This window comes from Camponotus vicinus, unplaced genomic scaffold, assembly GCF_025532165.1.
Source record: "Camponotus vicinus isolate PSW18456_S1 unplaced genomic scaffold, iyCamVici1.0 SCAF_3, whole genome shotgun sequence".
Classification (NCBI taxonomy): Eukaryota; Metazoa; Arthropoda; class Insecta; order Hymenoptera; family Formicidae; genus Camponotus; species Camponotus vicinus.
In genome coordinates this window covers 427,139-446,232 of record NW_028141967.1, presented here as the reverse complement: position 1 = coordinate 446,232, position 19,094 = coordinate 427,139, and the positions used below count along the sequence as shown (strand labels likewise).

At 35.2% G+C, this 19,094-nt stretch overlaps 4 protein-coding genes across 9 annotated transcripts; 3 read left to right on the top strand and 1 right to left on the bottom strand.

Moving 5' to 3' along the window:
- The first annotated feature begins 52 nt into the window (after positions 1 to 52).
- On the top strand, positions 53 to 6,090 carry LOC145969164 (uncharacterized). Of its 4 annotated transcripts, XM_083095049.1 has the most exons (3): positions 53 to 184; positions 252 to 753; positions 5,231 to 6,090. In XM_083095049.1, the coding sequence occupies exons 2-3, from the start codon at positions 697 to 699 to the stop codon at positions 5,555 to 5,557; spliced, it is 384 nt and encodes a 127-aa protein (XP_082951175.1). In that variant the 5' UTR covers positions 53 to 184; positions 252 to 696; the 3' UTR covers positions 5,558 to 6,090. The 4 variants fall into 4 exon arrangements, with proteins under 4 accessions (XP_082951175.1, XP_082951177.1, XP_082951176.1 ...); XM_083095051.1 differs by lacking the exons at positions 53 to 184; positions 252 to 753 and adding an exon at positions 1,317 to 1,711; XM_083095050.1 differs by lacking the exons at positions 53 to 184; positions 252 to 753 and adding an exon at positions 2,456 to 2,866.
- On the bottom strand, positions 5,998 to 14,593 carry LOC145969160 (uncharacterized). Of its 3 annotated transcripts, none has more exons than XM_083095034.1 (11): positions 14,176 to 14,593; positions 13,253 to 13,485; positions 12,533 to 12,593; positions 12,165 to 12,436; positions 11,878 to 12,079; positions 11,470 to 11,632; positions 11,314 to 11,391; positions 10,819 to 10,976; positions 10,592 to 10,720; positions 10,392 to 10,536; positions 5,998 to 10,010 (listed from the first exon to the last, which is right to left on the bottom strand). In XM_083095034.1, the coding sequence occupies exons 2-11, from the start codon at positions 13,360 to 13,362 to the stop codon at positions 9,604 to 9,606; spliced, it is 1,725 nt and encodes a 574-aa protein (XP_082951160.1). In that variant the 5' UTR covers positions 13,363 to 13,485; positions 14,176 to 14,593; the 3' UTR covers positions 5,998 to 9,603. The 3 variants fall into 3 exon arrangements, with proteins under 3 accessions (XP_082951160.1, XP_082951161.1, XP_082951163.1); XM_083095035.1 differs by lacking the exon at positions 14,176 to 14,593 and adding an exon at positions 13,962 to 14,146; XM_083095037.1 differs by lacking the exons at positions 13,253 to 13,485; positions 14,176 to 14,593 and adding an exon at positions 12,932 to 13,024.
- Positions 6,234 to 7,347, top strand: LOC145969165 (uncharacterized). The gene is made up of 2 exons (XM_083095052.1): positions 6,234 to 6,879; positions 6,954 to 7,347. Exons 1-2 carry the CDS (start codon positions 6,622 to 6,624, stop codon positions 7,089 to 7,091), a joined length of 396 nt encoding a protein of 131 aa, XP_082951178.1. The 5' UTR covers positions 6,234 to 6,621; the 3' UTR covers positions 7,092 to 7,347.
- On the top strand, positions 14,356 to 18,926 carry LOC145969163 (uncharacterized). Its single transcript, XM_083095047.1, has 5 exons — positions 14,356 to 14,776; positions 14,861 to 15,132; positions 15,991 to 16,227; positions 18,295 to 18,510; positions 18,652 to 18,926. The coding sequence occupies exons 2-5, from the start codon at positions 15,074 to 15,076 to the stop codon at positions 18,773 to 18,775; spliced, it is 636 nt and encodes a 211-aa protein (XP_082951173.1). The 5' UTR covers positions 14,356 to 14,776; positions 14,861 to 15,073; the 3' UTR covers positions 18,776 to 18,926.
- Positions 18,927 to 19,094: the final 168 nt, after the last annotated feature.

Below are 19,094 nucleotides of genomic sequence, written 5' to 3'. Positions count from 1 at the left end.
CAGGTATTGAAGATACTCAGGATTCAAATATCGTTTTCAAAAAAAGTAGCATTCTTCAGACTCAATATTTATGCGGGACGATTCAAGTAATTATTTTGTGTAAAAACCATCAAAAGAATTAATTTATTTCAGGAAAATTATTTCACGACGAACCAATTCTTCTTCATCGTTCACTCTTCTAAAGGTACGCATAAAGATCGTCCTCGCACATTTTTGAAAAAAATGAAATGTCAATTATTTTTTTTTTTTAGGTCGATATTTCCATGCGATTCGATCCCTCTATTTTTAAAAACGGATCCAAGATTTTCCTTTTAACCCGAAGCGATTCGCTTCCTAGTAGTCGTGTATATACGCGGAGAGGTGCGGAGGAATGTTGTCCCGCCAACATCTCCCCGAGAGAGAGAGAGAGTTCCTCTCATTAGTCGGCGAACGCGCGGCGAACGACACGGATCCGCTCGCGAATGTCCTCTGCTCTTATCCATCTCCTTCGTATAACGTAATAATTTCTCTTCTCATCGAATGCGCCTCGCGTCATCGTAACTCGATTCCGATTCTGCAATCGATCTCGATCGGGTTACACGTGGGCGAGAAAACGATCGAATTCGCGGTGCGAATAGCCGATAGCTGAATGATGTTATGATCGATGCTGAGAAGGTGAGCGAGCGGGAGACGAGGAGCAAGAGGAGCTGAACCAGCATGAGGTGTTTCGAAAGCTTCTTCAAGCGCACCTGGCGGCCGCAGCAGGTGCATCAGGTGAGCGAAAAATAAACTTTCAATTGTCGTTGTTTCTTCTTCTGTCTCTTCGACCTTATCATCATCGCAAAAGTGTGTCAATAATCAACACAATATATCTGTCGCTTTTCCGTTTATGATCGTTTCACCGAACGCCCGAAACACTTGTTAACATACGCCATCATTACACGCGCAATTAACATTTTGCACAGCAAAATTTGACAAGTATTGTAGAAAGAGGCGCAATATGTGAAATATTTGTTAATTTTGTCTTTTCTTATTATTTTTTTTTTTTCGCTTTAACATTTTACAATTTACTTCTCCATCTGTTTCAGATTTCTTTTCAGTTGCTGCTCTGTAGAGCGATAAGATAAATCGCTTTACTTTTGCACGGTAAAATTTTTTTTCCGTTGTAACAGATCTTTATTTTTGTCTGAAAAAAGTGATATGCAAAAAATGCTACGTTAAATATATAACAGTGATAAGCGCGTTAAATATAGGAGTGACCGCCAAAGAATTAAGTATAATTTCTATCAAACATAATGTAAGAAATTACTCGATAAATTATCATTTATTCGATAAATTACACGGAAAGAATAGAATTATTTCGCCGCAGATAGTTTTATCTCGAGGTTCGCGCCTTTGGTATGCACAAGTGCGTTCAAAAGTATTTTGTTTTGTTTTAATTTTTCTTCTTTTTTTCCTTCATGCGACTCGCTTGAACGCGTCCGCGTATTATCGCGCGATAAAAGTCGATAAAAAATTAGTCGAAGTGTCCGGATAATCCTAATCAGGCGACAATCATCATCAATCGACGATACATTCGTGATCGAATATCGAATACCGCTTTATATAAGAGAGATTCTCCTGGATTCTCCAGAGATTTTGACGCGACGATGTTCCTGCGAAAGCCACGCGATTCGCGCGATCGAGGTCGTGGCTGATGGTCTCGCAGAAAATAATGACAGAATTACGCAAGGTAGTCGCGATTATACTTATATAAACATGAATACGGAATTCGTTCGCACGATAATATTTCCTCGTGCGTAAAGATGTCCCTTTCCCCTCCTATCTTCCAACTTATCAAGCATTTACACGTGACATATTTGCAGCGCAAACACGTTTTTTTATTTTCTTAAACTGAATCAACAAAACTGCCACTGCTTCTACCCATTTATAGATCTTCCGGAAAACGTTCCTTATAATTTGTTCTTCTATCTTACATCTAGCTGATAAGTAAGACTTCACTGAAAAATCAGTCGTGATCGCACGCATTTGCAAGATGTAGTTTCTAAAATTTTTTCTATTTATTTTGGATTACTATTTTTTATAAAGAAACTATATAATTAATTTTTTTTTATTATTCAAAATTTAAAACTATATAAACTCAATCATTCTAACATTTTTTCGACAAAATATTGCTATAAATTTATTAGACACATTTTAAAATATTATTGATTGAAACAACCATTAACTAATTCATCAACATATGAATATTTCGTTGATTTGCAATGCTATATTTATAACTGACTGAAACTACATCAGTGATTTAGTTACTTTTCGATGACAATATACTGATTCCAGTTAAAAAAACAAATTGTTTTAATAATGACATCAATAATAGCAATTAAATAGTGATAATTAATGGTAAAAACTAATAATTAGTTAATGATAATAATAATAACTAATTACTAATTAATAGATGATAATAACCTTGTTGCAATAGCAACGAAACTATTATAATAAAACACAAAACAATAACGAAAACAAACTTGAGAGGAGGAAAAGGGTATTTAATTAGAGTGATGTCTTTCATCGAGATTTTCGACGATGACTCCAAGAGGGGAGAAGCCGGTTTAGTACGGGATTGGTCAGGGGTCGCGGTTGATAAGCGCTGATAATAGTTGTTGAACGGCCTACTAAACTGGTTAGTTCCTACGGCGATTTGCGTCGCGCGACACCGCGTTGCTCGTTCTCCAAAGTAAATTCTCCGTATTAATATTAGCGCGGAGATTGGCGTCTCGAAAAATCCAGCGCTGTCGAGAATCGCGCAGTTTTTCGAGGTTCATCCTCGCGATGCCTTAGTATGAACGAGAACAATCGCTCTATCGGAAAATATGGAGACATATTCGACGTGAGTATCACCGAGTATCGTCTGTGTCTACGGCTTGAGAAATAATATCTGCAAAATTAATATCAATGTAATTAATTGCGATATTAATACAGAATTAAATAAAATTAAAAACGCATACATTATTTTTATTTTTTTTATACCAATTAATTTTACCAAACTACTTTTTCCATACACTAATTTAAATAATTTTTGTCAAACCAGCGAGAAAAAAATTAGGATGTCTAACTCCTCATTTTATTTAAATTACATTGTAATGCGCATTTAAATGTAAATTTAAATAAAATGAGGGAATTGTATATGTAATTTTATTTAAATCTACATTTGTGATGTAAACAGCTGATTCAATATATTAGTATTCTAAAATGCGTTCTTTTTATTTCCTACCACTAATTATTTATCCGTACTAATTGCTTATCTTCACAATTGTTTATTGATGCGAATAATAGATAATTCAGTAAAAACCTAAAAAAACGTTCTCGTATAATTTAATATATCGTTTATTTAATTTCTGTCTATTCTTATGTAACAATGCCGGCACCGGTGATTACAGTATTAAAGTCAGCTGTGCACATTCGAGAAAGCAATTAAATCCGTCGCAAATGGGCGTTGTTAAAAATGACACGCTCGATCGCCTCTAATCAGGTCATTGACTGTTGTCAATCCTTCCGAACGGTGAAAGTCGTATAATGATTAACTAACGGAACCTCTCCCAAAAAAAACAACGCTCGACAACTGAAATACAGAGCGAAAAGAAACTTTGACAATTTAAAAAATGCCATTCGCTATATTTTGTCAATTTTGAAACATTGAATTCATATTCAACAATCCTGAGGAAAACCCGAGTTTGAATAAATATTTGTTAGAGCTTTAAGATATAGTTTATGTTTTTCCTAGATAATATTTAATCGTGCTTATACTTTGTTAATCATAATCAATAAAATAACTTTGAGACTAAACAATGTCCAATATACTTAATATCGATTGCAAAAAACTTCTTTGGTATATTTGTCATAACATGATGAAATAACATGGCAATATGAAAATAACTCGTTTTGCAACTTTAACCACAAACTTCTCAAAATTGTGATGTAATAAAATGATTTGAAGGTTGAAATCGTATTCGACATCAAGAAATTTGCGGGAAATTATTCTTTCTCATGAGTACGTTTTGTTAAACTGTATAATTAAAAAAAATAATTGCACGAAGAAAAAATAAATTTCCGTAAAACGTGCAATTTGTCGAGTAGTTATATAATTTTAGAAGTAAAATACTAACTTTTCATGAGGATATTATGGCTCTATTAGAATGTTACTTCTTCATGTTAGCCATCATTGATCAGTCATATATTGATCGTACATGACAGATGTCGAAATCGATCGAAGCGATACGAGATTATCTGCATCCCAGAATACATTTCCTCTCTTATAAACTCGATGTACGGGACCGCGTCGCGTCCGCAAAATTCCCTCTTTCTCTCAAACAGCCGGATTCCTGAGGCACGCGTAATCACCGGCCGTTTTGTTCCTTTCACTCTCCAATCCTCACATCGCGTGTGTCGTTGAATTCGCTTCGATTATCATTGCGATCGTGTTAAAGACAAATTAATTTATTAACTATGATAAAGGATACGACATATAAAAAATATATAATAAATAATATATAATATTGTATAAGTTACGTATGATAAAATGGAAAAAAGTATAGTTAAAGCCTAAATGCAGTTGTAAAAAAAAATGATAAATAATAATTAAAAAGGAATTGACAAACGTTTACAAGTAATTACATTTAGGCTTCAACTGAAATCGATTGGAGATTTAATTTTAAATAATGGAACGCAACTTTTTACCGCGATATTTTTCTGTGCTAATTCTCCAAAAGATAAATCCGAAACAGAAATCCTATCAGACTCCTCCCGGAAATTCAAAACCACAGGTAGATAGTCTTTATCCGGCAATAGACATCGGAAAGCCGCGTTTGTTGTTTCGCTTCCGTCATGCTTTTTCCTCTTTTTCAAACGGTGTCATAAAAAATATCTGGTCATGAATATTATTCTCCTTGAACGTTACACGTGGAAGACTTCTCAATCGTCGAGATGATAGATAAGAAGTAGCCTATTCGCTTGCTTTCTCGATTCCATCTATAGATAAGTTGAATAAATATTTGGTAGTGTTGCGAAAGATAATTCTGGAACGCCTCGTACATATATCTGTAATAAAGAGATCATGATAAAAGAATTTTGAATAACAATATAGCGAGAAAAAAATATTGTTAAAAAGTCATAGTTTGATTTCATGAGTATCTGCGTTCAGCAATTTTCTAAAAGGAAAAAAATTGTGTAACGATGATTGCTTATCTTCTTTTAGATGGATCCGGCGTCGAGGTTCGAGCCGACGACGAAGAGGACGGCGGAAGTACATCGCCATGCCACCGGTGAAGCGATGACGGAGTTGGGCGAGGTGAAGGTGGCCGCATCGAGCAGCATCGCGACGTCGATGCCACACACCAGCGGTGATCCGGCGCCCTGCAAGAACGGTTGCAAGATCTACAGGAGCAACCGTGACGGAGGTGGCGAGCCACGCTCCGAGAGTCCTTGGCACTCGCTCAAAACAGTCTTCCTTGTCTCTGTGATCGTGGCGTTTCTCCTCTGGATCATAGTCTATACCCTGCTGGACCAGTATCGGATCCTGTGATCGCGACCATCCGATTCTGTGATCTTGATGTATCTCCCTTGCGATTGCGATTTAATTGATGTCGCGCGAAATTAATTGGGCCACTCAATGACTGCAAGGTCCTGATTCATTGTGACTTTCTGTCAGATGACTGCAGTATGATTTTGTATGCGCGATTAACGATTTGATGAATCGCACGATCTGTATGGATTCTATTGCATTCTCTATAATTATGATCATAATTGTTGGATCTTGCGATGCGTAGAGGCAATTTTCTTGGAATGTGTGCTAATAATTCTTGATTTAATAAGAGATCTTAGAAGTTTATAGAATGGCTGTGCCGGATACTTGTTTCGATAGCGCGGTTTACTCGATGTAATCTGTAAACATAGATTCGAAAACAACCGAAAGCTCAAGGATGAGGAAGAGAAAGGATCTCCGACAGCCTTAAGCTTTCGTAATTAAGATTGTAATATTGTATATTTCGTACCGTTTTATAAACGCTTTGTACGTCTGTAAATATATTCGAATAAAATACGATGTTATATACGCAATGTATGCAAATTATTCGATCCTTTACATAGGTTTCGAGCGGATATCGCATGATAAATCGGTGTTCAAAAATTAAAAAATATGTACGGCAAACACATTGAGTTATAAATAATACTGAGAGATAGATAGATAGAGAGAGAAAGAGAAACGCGAATCTTGAGAAAATCTTCAAAAATTGCGCTGTATCTTAATAACTTTACAAATTAGTTAGAATTGATCGAAAAGTTTCTTCGCTCTTTTTCCGTCACGCTAGTCGACGAACAAACTTTTCGGTCAAGATGGTTTAACGATATTTTTGGCCGGGACTGCAATAGGCGAGACAATCGTAATGTAAAGGAGAAAGAGGGGTGGACTCGAACAATTTAAATATCGCATATTTCACGATATACATTTATACAGATTGGACTCTTCACGATTTCTCTTACATATATCTTTTCCATCTATCAAATCAAAACTACTAAGTCCCCTCTTGTCCCTTACAGTACCTGAAATTGTCGTTGGTACGAAAAATATGACTGCGCACGCGATCGAGCATGTATCTTGCGGGACAATCGCATGATAACGATCTTGGCGAATCCGCGGCAGGCGACGTTATCGTTATCGAAAACGAGGAACGGCCCAACGGATCAACCGGAAGCTGGCAGCCGTCAACAACGTCAGCGAGCACGCGAGATCGGGAGACGCACCCGATGCGACAAAAGCATCCGAACGCGCAGATGCGATTGCGGAATGACGAGGTTGACGACGACGATAACGACGAGCAGGAGAAGGAGGAGTTGCCGGGCGACAATGTGACTTGTTCCCGTCCATTTTGGTCTCTTCCTTTAATATACACGCGTATCTCTATCGAAAGAACTCATTTCAGTTTTCCGCGACGGAAAGACGCACGCAGCCAAGAATGATGCTGATCGGCTGGGACACTTTCCGTTCGAGGCTGATGCTGTTTCTGATCGCGTGCCTCCTCATCTGGGCCTGCATCTTCTTTCCTCTGTTCGCCACTTGAATCTCCCCCTCCTCGCGCTCTCGCGAGACATCGAGACGGCGATTCGATACGATATTCAACACGACCGCATACATACTTTCACGTTTACATTTATGTATATATATTACGTCCAATATATCATAAGAACTTTACATTTTTGGTATTAAATATTTACATGCCCTATTATTTAATCATAAATATATATTAATTTACGCTTAATGTGGCCTTCGCAAAGAGGAAATTATCCTCAAACGGCTTATCCCCAAACCATCTTCAATTCCTGTCTCTCGTAAAAATTAGCTTGTTGTAAAGTTTGGCTTTATAATGTTTGTTCAATTGTTCTTAATTATTTATTATTGACGAATACGCATTCAAGATGGTTTGGAAGTAAGTTCTTTAGTCGCGAGAGAGATTTGGAAATGCGTATCTCTTTCTCGCGTTCGCATTCTCGCGACCTTTTTTTCGCAATATTATTCCGTGAATTGCCTATTCTTCTTTCTTAGGATCGGTCGCGATCGGTTTAACCAATCGCAACCTGGAAAACTCGTCGCGAACTCCATCAATTACTACATGTACTTTTATTTATGGAACACTTTCGTTGTGTAGCATATCGTTATGTGTGTACGCCGTTTTATCTTGCTTTTTTTATCAAGAAAAATACTCTAGATAAGTATTTCTTGTTTTCACCCTAGATCAGAATAATATATCGAGTACTATTATCTTACGATAGCCTTTACGTATCTTTGGATAAATCGCCAGAAATAGACTCTTTAATTATTTCTCTTGGATTCGAGAATCAGAAAAGAAATGTGAACAATACAATTTGTGCGACTCTAAAAGTTTTCGATATTCAATGTATAAAAATCTGGTACAAAATAACAAGATTAAAATCTTCAAGATTTTCTAATTTTTCCTTATTTAAGGTCATTACGTTGAATCCCTCTTGATATGAGCTGTGATATACGTGTATAGCCTTTAATTAAAAGATATTATATATAATGACCTCTTTTTTTTTCTTGAAAAAAACTTTAATTGTATTGCGCAAATTTTTCTGCATCGTCGAGCCTGAGAAAGATATTAGAAAGTATCTCGTTTCCATCGAATCGTCCTGTAGTCTTATCGTTAACAATTTTCCTAACATACACGCGACAGCACAATCATCCTTACAATCGACGGCTTATAAATACATCTGATAAATATTACTAATTTGGCATGTAACAAACGTGACGATGCATTTATGTGCTAGCATTTGCAACCGGCACGTTGCGTCAAAGAAATTCTCGTAAATACTTATTACACGACCTATCGTATTCTATTTTCACAGAGTGTATTCCGCGAAATACCCGGCAAACTTTATCCCAAGAGTATTTTCAGAAAACTTTTATTGTGAAAGCCATCTCTTTTCTTTTTATTAGATTACGATTTTATAACTTGTTTATAATTTTGCAAAATTAGTGATGGCTAAAATCTTTCAAATCTTTCAAGATTATTGAAATTTACGAGATCGTTTTTAATATTCAATTTTCTCACGATTTTTAACTAATTTAAATATTTATAAATATTTAACGAATCTTAAATATAAATTTTATTAAAGATCTATATTTAAAATTATAAATAAATTGTAAAATCTTCTTATCTATAAGTTCGCGTTTTTAAAGCTTAATTCGCAAATTGGTGACTCGCAATTGTAGTGCAAAAGAATATTTCAGTGCTTTTATTAAGAGACACGCACGGATTGAAATGAAAAATTTATAAGATCAAAATTTGTCAGTCATTGTCAGTCGAATACTCCGCGGAGTACCCGGTAATCACGTTAGTCACACAACAGTGATCGATGGAAAAAGATTTCGAGTATCTAAATGTTCTAATATTAGCTTGGAATAAATACAAATGATGTGATATGATTTGTATAAAACGAGGGATGTTTCGATTAAATGAAATTATCGAGTATGTGCGCAAGTATAAAAAAAAGACGAGTTAAAAGTATCGCGGGGCAAGAGTAAATGCGTCTGGAATGCCACGATAGATAGTGTCTATCAGGGAGTAACCGAAATCATTTTACGACATAAAATCAAAGTAAAACGAGATAATGTAATTTATCATCTTATGGGTATTGTTGTCGATATTAGGGATAATATTTCGAAACGATAAAATTTCACGAATAACCTCCAAAACGAACAAAACATTTTAACTACAGCAACAATAAATAAGATTTCCGTATAAATTAAAATTATTAATAATTTTACACGAGAAAAAGATAACATCCGAATTTATATTACTGAGCATCGAGATTAAAAAAAAAACAATCGTCTATATTCGTAGCCTTTGTATGCAAATAGAGTAACGCTTATATAAATCTGATAGTTTTAAAATTACCGAGATTGCGAGATGAGAAGTCGTTTTGCATTCACGATTTAGCACATTTAGAGTTACACGCAACGTATTTTAAACGAAGAAATAATAAAAAATATTGTTCAAAGTTCCTAAATAGAGATTACAAAAAAAAAAAAGAAAATCAGAAACAAGAAATCACTTATATTCGCGGCTTGTATGTCAGAGTGACGTGAAATGTTTTTACATCCATCTCGGTGCAATCCTGTGGTCCGATAATGCCATCACCGCCGGTGCGCGACGGCACGCGTGCCGTCTGCTCCTCGATGATCTCGTTGTAGCTGTTGTCCAGCATCTTCTCGGCCGCCAGTTGCTGCTGCTGCTGCTGTTGTTGATCTACCGTCACTCGCACAATCTTCACGCTCTTGATCGCCTCCAGAGAACGCGATACATCTGCTGCCGCTGCCGTCGCCGAGCGAACACCTCCCTTCGCGCCGTTCTCCTTGTTGCGACGAGACGAACTGCGATGTAGACGCTGCTTCTCCCTAGACGAGTTTCTCCGCAGACTTGGTCGCTTTACCGACTCCGCGCTGGCACTCAGGCCTGCAGCTGGATTCAATCGAGGAATTTCAATTGACAAAGTTGAACAAACACTTGTAGATATGGAAAAAGGCTCGACTATTTATAAGAAATTTAAGCCAAAAAAATTCATTATATGTATCGATTATAGATGTGATTACGCGATAAATAAAGAAAAAATATAGAGATGCATCCATTTTGCTTTTTTAATGTCCCTATTTATTAAAACTATAGATAAAATCTGAAAAATTGTAAAACAAAAATCTTTAAACATGGAAACAATTGAGCTATAATAATTTTATTAATTAAACATTAATAAAAGCAATTGAAAGGGAAATATTTGATCAGTGTTGACCTTTTTCTTTTCAATTTGAAAAAGGAAAAATAGAAAGAAAAATTGTGGAAATTTACCAATGTTGCCAGAGGAAGACCGATTGGAACCACGTAAAACGTGTATCGCCGTGGGATCGCTATCCGTTCCCACCAGTCTTTCCCCCACAGGTGTGAGAAACCATTCGGATCTAGTTCGCATTCGCGCGGCTTGTCTCTCGTGAACCTGTCAATTAATACACTTATAATCCAACTTTATTTGAAATCGTCACAAGTCTTACCTGTGGTAAGTAGCTGAGACTCTTGGTACTCTCGGCGTAGCGATTCACCGCGCGCAATTCGTCCAGGGTCATACCCGCCGCCGCGCGTCTAGAATGATGACTGCCGTTACTCGACGAACGACTGGGCGCCTGTAAAGTGTCAAATCTGCTATGCGTTTCGAATTCTTTTCGACGATTCATTGCGAGACCACTCTCGCCTTCTCTTATCGCGTAGAGAGTATAAATACCTGGAACAGACCGTTCTCTTCTAAACTAACCGAGAGTCGCGTGTAACTCTCGAGTAAGGTGTTTTCCGGTATCATGCCTAGCGACGACGCGAGATTCACCATCTCCGGCATGTGGATCAACGCCGGAGTTGATTGTGATTCCTCTTGGTGCGACATACCTATCGCATAAATTAGCAATTAGTAAGAAATTATTTTATAAAGTGATACTTAAGGTTACAGAACTATATCGAACCTCTTCTCAGCAAAAAATATGTAATTTCTTTTCTCGCATTATGTTGAAATTAATCAGTATCGTCTAAAAAAAAAGAGAAGAGAAAAAGAAAATCTGTTCCATCAAATACAAATTTGTGCAAAAAGAATTAAAATAGAAAAGAATGTAAAAAAATATAATTTTTTACGTTATAATTTGATATGACTGTAGTGAGGGACTGGAAGCTTTAATGTTTAATTTTATGTATATATAGTAAGATATTGTAAGAGAGAGAATCTATTTACATTCTAAATTAAACCTTAGTCCCCATCTTTCGCACTCGTGTTGCAACCACGTCTTTTCCGCTTCCAGTGACAATTGTCCTAAAATTTATCAACTCAAATTATATTTGAACTCGCACGGTTTAATTAAAAATGCGCCTCGCGCGTACAAAAACTTACTCGACACGAGAGTATCTGGCGGATATCTAAAACTGAAGATCCAGTCTTCCTCCACCTTCAATATCCGGCCGGTTATACGAGCGTAAAATTCATAATTATCCCTTCCAAACAGATTTGAAACGCCAAAATTGTCTATCATGAACTTGGTGACACGTGTGGCAATCTAAAAAATTAATTGATCGATTGATGGATGAAATCTTGACGACTTTTCTTAGCGAAAACAAATCTATGTGCAAAAATATTAGAAGAAAAAAAAGGGCAGAAGATATAAAATGAAATTGAAATAACATATCTCAATATAATATCGATTCTCGATTAGAAATTATCTTAGAGTAAAATTAATTAATAAATTAAGAAAAAAATTATTCAATTACGAGGATGACAAAGAGCAAAATAGAGATTGTTTACCTTAAACCTGAGAACATCTTCCATCTTAGCAGTCTTGCCGTCGCTGACGCAACTCTGAAAGAACGAGGGTGCCACGGATACTCCCAGGGCTTCGCTGGTCATTCCCGTGTGCGCCCGCTCGCTATTTACCGCTACTACCCTGAATGTCCCGAATAGTAACACCAGTAACCGTTGCGTATATATTGGCATGGAGGTAATTAATCTGCATGACAGTTTCTTCTCATTAAAGTCAGTTCGATAGAGATCATGATTACTCAAAACCACAGATATCAATCGCGAGAGTTCACCTGTGTATCTGGTCCCGTTGTTGTTCTATGCTATCTAGCTGAATTACGGTGAATAGCTGCTGTTCGCCTTCCTTCCCAAACACTCCGCCAGGTATCTTGCGTAAAAACTTCTTCAGAACACTAGCTATCGTGTAAACGCTAAAATTGTCCATATTGACAAGGTGTCCAGTTTGCAGAAAATGTATCAATTTCTTCATATTACCCTGGTGACCAGGCGCCCGAAAAACGTCTTTTCTGAGCGGAGCCTCCTTGTTTAATTTCAATATAAGGACCTGGAACAAAGAAACATCATCATTATTGCTTGTAATTATAAATGTATGTATAAATGTACATGTTTGATAATAATAAAACATTTGATTGTTGCTTACCAATAAGGGGCCAGGAATATCATTCTTACACACTTCATCCAAGGGTACTCCAAACTTGACTCTGTGGAAATAAGAAGTAGAATGTTAACTTTGAAGAAATAAATAGCATGAAAAATATAATATCTGGAATATGACAAAACAAATCTCTCAATGATAAAACACAAGTAGAGTGCTTTTGGAGAGTACACATGTCAAATTAGAGGCTTTATGATGTATTAATTCAATATTTGTTATACCAAATTGCGTTATCAAGTTATCTGCTCTAAATAGCTCCTCAACAGCCTCGTATAAAACAAGTTAATGCAAAGTTAAACAAGTTAAAGTGGTAAATTCTGAGAATTACATCAGTATATTATAACAGCAATACACATATTCCTCTCAAATTCCAAGTTTACTTACAATTCTATTATGCTCCTTTTCGGATCATCAAATATATGAAAATATCTGCCCGATACAATATTTGCTTTATATATCATTAAATATCAATTATTATGTCTGTGAAAAAATTTAAAATTCCTTTATGAAATATACTAATTATGAACAACAGAGAATATTATATCATATATTTAATAAAAAAAGTCATTTCTTTTAGTATATTTTTAACACATATGCATAAATTTAAAAAACTGTCATTTTAATTAAAAAAATATAAATATTAAAAATCAATTAAAATACAATAAAAGATGAAATATATTATTCTCAAGTGAAAAATATACAAACTTTTCCAGGCGTCTCGGATATGGTGGTACTGAGGAAGGATGTCCGCAGCTGGTTACAACATTTCCTAACGTAGCGGCGCGTCGATGCATCCTCTCTGTCCAGCTGCTCATTGTACAAAATCTAAGGATGGCAATGTCATGCGGACACTAACGTCACTTGATGCTCTTCTTGCAAAGAGGGGAGCTGCGCTTTCTCTATACTCCAATCTTCTACGCTTGCTGCTCATCCAATTGCTGAAAGCGCACAATCAAATTCCTATTAATCTCACTTGTATTTCGTCAATGCTTCAATATTACAGATACAATATCAAGCTAACAAAAGTCCTCATGTTATTAGTCATTTCTATCAGTCAAATATTTGTTGCACCACGCTATAACTTGGGAACTATTTCCTCACACCGCATTCCATCAGTGATAAAGATAGCTGATAACTCAAAACTTTTGTCACTTGAAATATATCCGACACTGTAATTTTTATTTGACGTTAACCCAAACTTTTACAATTCAATCAATACATTCATTCTAGCCGAAAACACATTTTTACATAAACATATGTATAATTAATTAACAAGAAACGAAAGAATTCCAGTTAAAAAATTCAGAGATCCATACATTATAATAAATTAATAAAAATTAATAAAATAAATACAAAATTTCGAAAACAACTTGAATAATTTCGCGTTCCTCGGTAATTATTTATTTAATCTCGCCTGCGCAAGGTCCGTTCTTCGGGTATCGTGAAACGTCCTACACGTGATAGAAGAGAGGCAGGCGCGTACACGAGGGAGAGAAGCTAACGAGAGTGCTCGCACCACCGGCCCGCCCAAAAGCACAATCGAGTTAACAATGTAAAAAGCATGGCAGGAGAGAGGGAGAGGGAAAGAGAGAGGGGGAGGGGGAAGAGGAGGAGGAGGAGCGTCTCACCGGAGCAAGGGCGACGATCGTCAGAAGTGTCGTCGTCGATGTGAGTCCCGGTGGCGAGCCGGATGAACCTAACCTAACGCGGCATCGCGACGACGACGACGATGACGGACGGGGAACTGACGGACGGACTCCCGCAGCAGCACCAGCCGCCAGCCGCGCGTCTACGTTTCCATGGAAATGTCGCGGCCGCGGTGCCGAAGGGGCGCCGACGGCATCGTCGCGGCCACGCCGCGCTCTCCCTCGTCGCACACCAGGTCGCCCTCGCGTCACAGAGCGTCGTCGTCGGCAGCGTGCGCACGGCGGCCGCAAGCGCGCCAGGTGGAGTGCATCCTCGCTCTCGCTTCACGTAACGGCGACCCGACAGGCCCGCGCACCACCACCCGTCCTGGTAATCATTGCAAAAAATCAATATGGCTCCAACCGGACCGCCTGGCTCGACCATAGATGACGGGGAAGATAGATGGGCTGGAAATCGGGTTTTTCGCGCATGCGCGAAAAGTTACCATCCCGCAGCCAATCAACGGCCGCATTCAGCGATCGAACGTGATTGGTCTCTACTTTCGGATCCGGCCAATCAGCGTCGATTACATCGGAAAATCTAGTAATGTCGCCCAATCGTTGAATGCGGCCATTGATTGGCTGTGAGATGGTAATTTTTTGAGTTTAGAAACTTTCTATTCTGTAGCCAATCATTGTGTTTAAAAAATTTATCGACAAATGGAATATCGGCCTAAATGTACTACCCTCGACTCGAGATGATGAGAAATGGCTGACAGTTATACATATGTTCGCACAGTGGATGTTGGAGCATTTATACTTTTGCTACGGCATTCAGTATTACTGTATTTCAATTAATTTGGATGAATGCGATACAAAAACTGTCAATTAAATAACAAAAATGGAATGCAGAATATGTGGTAGACTATGGAAAAAAAGTAGCAAAATTTCTTTTCATACGTAAGTATGTATATTCGATAAATTATTATGAGATTTAAAACACGCGAGACACATGCAATTTAAGTGTACAAGATATATATATATATATATATATATATATATATATATATATATATATAAAGATATATATATCTTGCATTAAAATTCGAATTTAAACAAAAGATTTTTCATTCGAGTTTTACATAATTTTAATTCGCTCATATCAATGCTTTTTATACAGGATGTGTCATATAAAGATTACAAGTTTTCTCTGAAACCATTGAAGATAGCGAGGAAATTCTTTTTGCCGTTTTTATGGTTTGTTGAGGCCTTTCAAATGACAGACGAATATCCCCGACAATATCTTAAGAAAATGGAATTTATTTAAAAGAAAACATAGTATGTAAATTTCTCCATTTTTAAATAGATTTCTTTCAAGATCATCTTAACGTTTACTTGAAATATTTTTTACTTAAGATAATATTTACTTAAGATGTTTTACATAGTTAAAAAGTTATGATGAGAAATATTTTTCAGTGACTCAAAGACATAGATGTTTTAATATTTAAAAAATCATTTTATTTATTTTTTAATAAATATTATACTAATTTATTTGTTTCGAAATGATTTTGTATTGATACATATTTATGGTTTCCAAGTGATTGAAAGATATTTTTCATCATAATACTTTATATGATACATTCTATATATTTATATTTTATATGATACATCCTATATATCTCTACAATTATTTTTACTTTATTATTTTTTACTGAATTTAATCTTAAATTTTGATTCAATGTTAATTAAATTTATTTTAGATTTATAAAATTACATGGATATTTGATATGTGTGTTTGATATATGTATGTTTTTTTAGAATTCCAAAAAATCCTGTTCTTCGAAGACAATGGCTTGAAGCATGCAACATATGGGGAAAATACTCTAGAAAGAAATATCAGCCTAAGATATCTTCAATTAGAATATGCTCTGCACATTTTGATTCCTTTTCCTTTACTCCGTCAAAAACTAACTGTCAACGTTTATGTCTTAAACCCGATGCTGTACCAAGATTGGGGATATTTAAAGAAAAATGCATTCAAAGAAAATCGATTCAGTAAGTAAATTAGATGCACTAATAGTACTTTTTATCCAGGATAAAGAAATAAATTTTTTATCCCATTTCTTTGTCTAGAAATATCTCATTGGTCAATCTAACATTACATTATTCCAAGGAATAAATTTTGAAATGCAACCTAGTGAGCTCATAGTACACTAGAATGAGCTTTCTTTATATTATCGAGGTCAGAATTATTTAGATATACTGAGTGTTAAAAAAGTCTGGCACGGTCGAATATCTCGATAAGGAAGAGTTTTACTAGAAAGTGTTTCAGACAAAAGTTGTAAGGTTTCAAGTAACGCATTACATGGCGATATCAGTTTGATCTTGAAGAGTTATTTGAAGGTCACGTGAAGGTCACCGCCAATTTCTTAAATGGAACCCCCTATTTTTTATTGCATATTCTTGTAGCTTATCTCGAGGGCTTTCCGAAACACTATAATAAAATATTTTTCCCTCAAGTACTTTTTGAGTTATAAGGTTTGAAATCATTTCTTAATTTTACATAAACCGTAAAATATTCATTTTTCAATTATCTTACCTTCATATTTTTATGTACAAAATAATGAGAGAAATCAATTGGTGTAAAGAAAACACATAGTTATTTTTAAGAAAAAATATATAATTTGCAATTAACAATTACATATTTCTTCTTAAAAATAACTATGTGTTTTCTTTACACCAATTGATTCCTCTCATTATTTTGTACATAAAAGTATGAAGGTAAGATAATCGAAAAATGAATATTTTACAAGATATTTTACGGTTTATGTAAAATTAAGAAATGATTTCAAGCCTTATAACTCAATAAGTACTCAATGAAAAAATATTTTGTTTAGTGTTTTGGAAAGCTCTCGAGATAAGCTACAAGAATATGTAATGAGAAAGAGTAGGTTCCATTTAAGAAATTGAAGGTGACCTTCGTGTGACCTTCAAATAACTCTTCAAGGTCAAACCAATGGTACCATGTTATGTCCCCCTCGAAGCCATACAACTTTTGTCTGAAACACTTTCTAGTAAAACTCTTCCTTATCGAGATATTCGACCATGTCCAGACTTTTTTAACACCCAGTATATGTATATCCATTTTTTTTATATAGGTCTATCTTTTTTTTTATTCTTTTTATATTCACTACCTGAGTTACATTTTTCATCAGATACTTAACGGTAAAAGTGATATGCATTTTATGTTTTATTTATAGATTTAAACAAGTGAAATTGCAAATGATTATGAATTATTTATTTTATTTCCAACTTGCAAGTTGTGTTATATATAAGGTCAATGTTTTTGATTAGGATAGTAAATAATATCAACCAATCAATGACAAAGATAGCGATCCAGCATACAAATGTCCTTTTCTTGGATCATTCCATTCTTGAAGGTTCATTCTGTGTTATAAAACTCAATGGCAAGAACCGCTCGCTGTTCCCGCGATTCTTATTGCGTTTTGTATAGGCTGTGCTCCCTTTGCACGCTCACGCGCTGTGAGCATCATTCTGTCTTTATTGCACATCGAATATCAAACGAAGATAGAGCGATGCTTTCAGCGCTAAAAGCGTCAAAACGAACGCAGCCATAGTGTTTGTATCGCACAGATATAGTAACCTCAATGACTGTTTACGATACATATTTCGGAAGATGAAATTTATATGCATTTTCTTGTTTACCTTTATTATTAATGTCACACATATGTGCACGATTTTCATGACAAATGCGTGTCAACGATTAATATTGTGCCATAAAAGTAAACGTATCTACTTTTCATTAGCACCATGTGATATATAAAAGCGGTAATTTGTGATTTGACTACATATTTCGAGTTATATTTCTTCTTAGATATTACATATTTTTTGGAGATGTATAACATCAATGTGAAATTTTTTTTAAATCGTTATGTTTATACACAAATATATTAAATAAATTTTAAAATTTTACTCTTTTTATAAAATAAAGCCCCCTTTAAACAAATATTTAGAATTTTTTGCTTATCGTATATTTTCAAATTTGGATTTTTATAATTTATCTTCAACATCTTCATGATATCAGTTATTTTTATGTTTTAGAGACCAGAAAAATACTGAAACAAATTGGTATCTGGATAAAGTTTTTAAAGATCATTATATCACACATCTCGATGAGATGAATAACAAAAAAAGGATAATCGAAGATGACAAGAGCAGAATGATACAAAGAACAGATGGATTCAAAAGAGGGTTGGAAGCGGACAAAATTCTTGGTTCGGCGGAGGATAACGGAGAATTAATGTATTTGATGCAATGGCGAGTAAAAACTCATATCTTTAATAATATAATGCAAATATAATATGCACGCTATAAGAGAATTTAAAATACATAAATATATAATTTGAAAAAATTATTGAAATCCACAAGAATTTTTTTACAAGGCTTTTTTTTACACAGGAAAGGAACAGATGCAGTCGACATGGTACCTGCTAAAGAAGCCAATGTAAAGTGTCCTCAAATTGTTATCCAATTTTATGAAGATAGATTAGCTTGGCACAAGGCAAAACCATGTGTAAAGTAGATGTGCTTCCTTGAGAAAGAATCATGCACCATCATGTAATGTATTTATTAAAATTGATTTTATTCTATGACAATTATATATAAATATTCTTTGTAAAATTGCAATGACTGCATCTATGTATAATAAAATGCTTCTTTCATTTTTTTTAAAACCTTGTTTTTTTTAATTTTAAATTCCCATATTTAATTTCACATCTTCATAGTATACCTATTTTTTTTTAGCTGCATTCATCTTCTATAGTGTATTCCACTTTTTTTCTTTTTCAATTTCTTTAAAATATATATATATATATAGAATGAGAAATATAATAATTTTATAA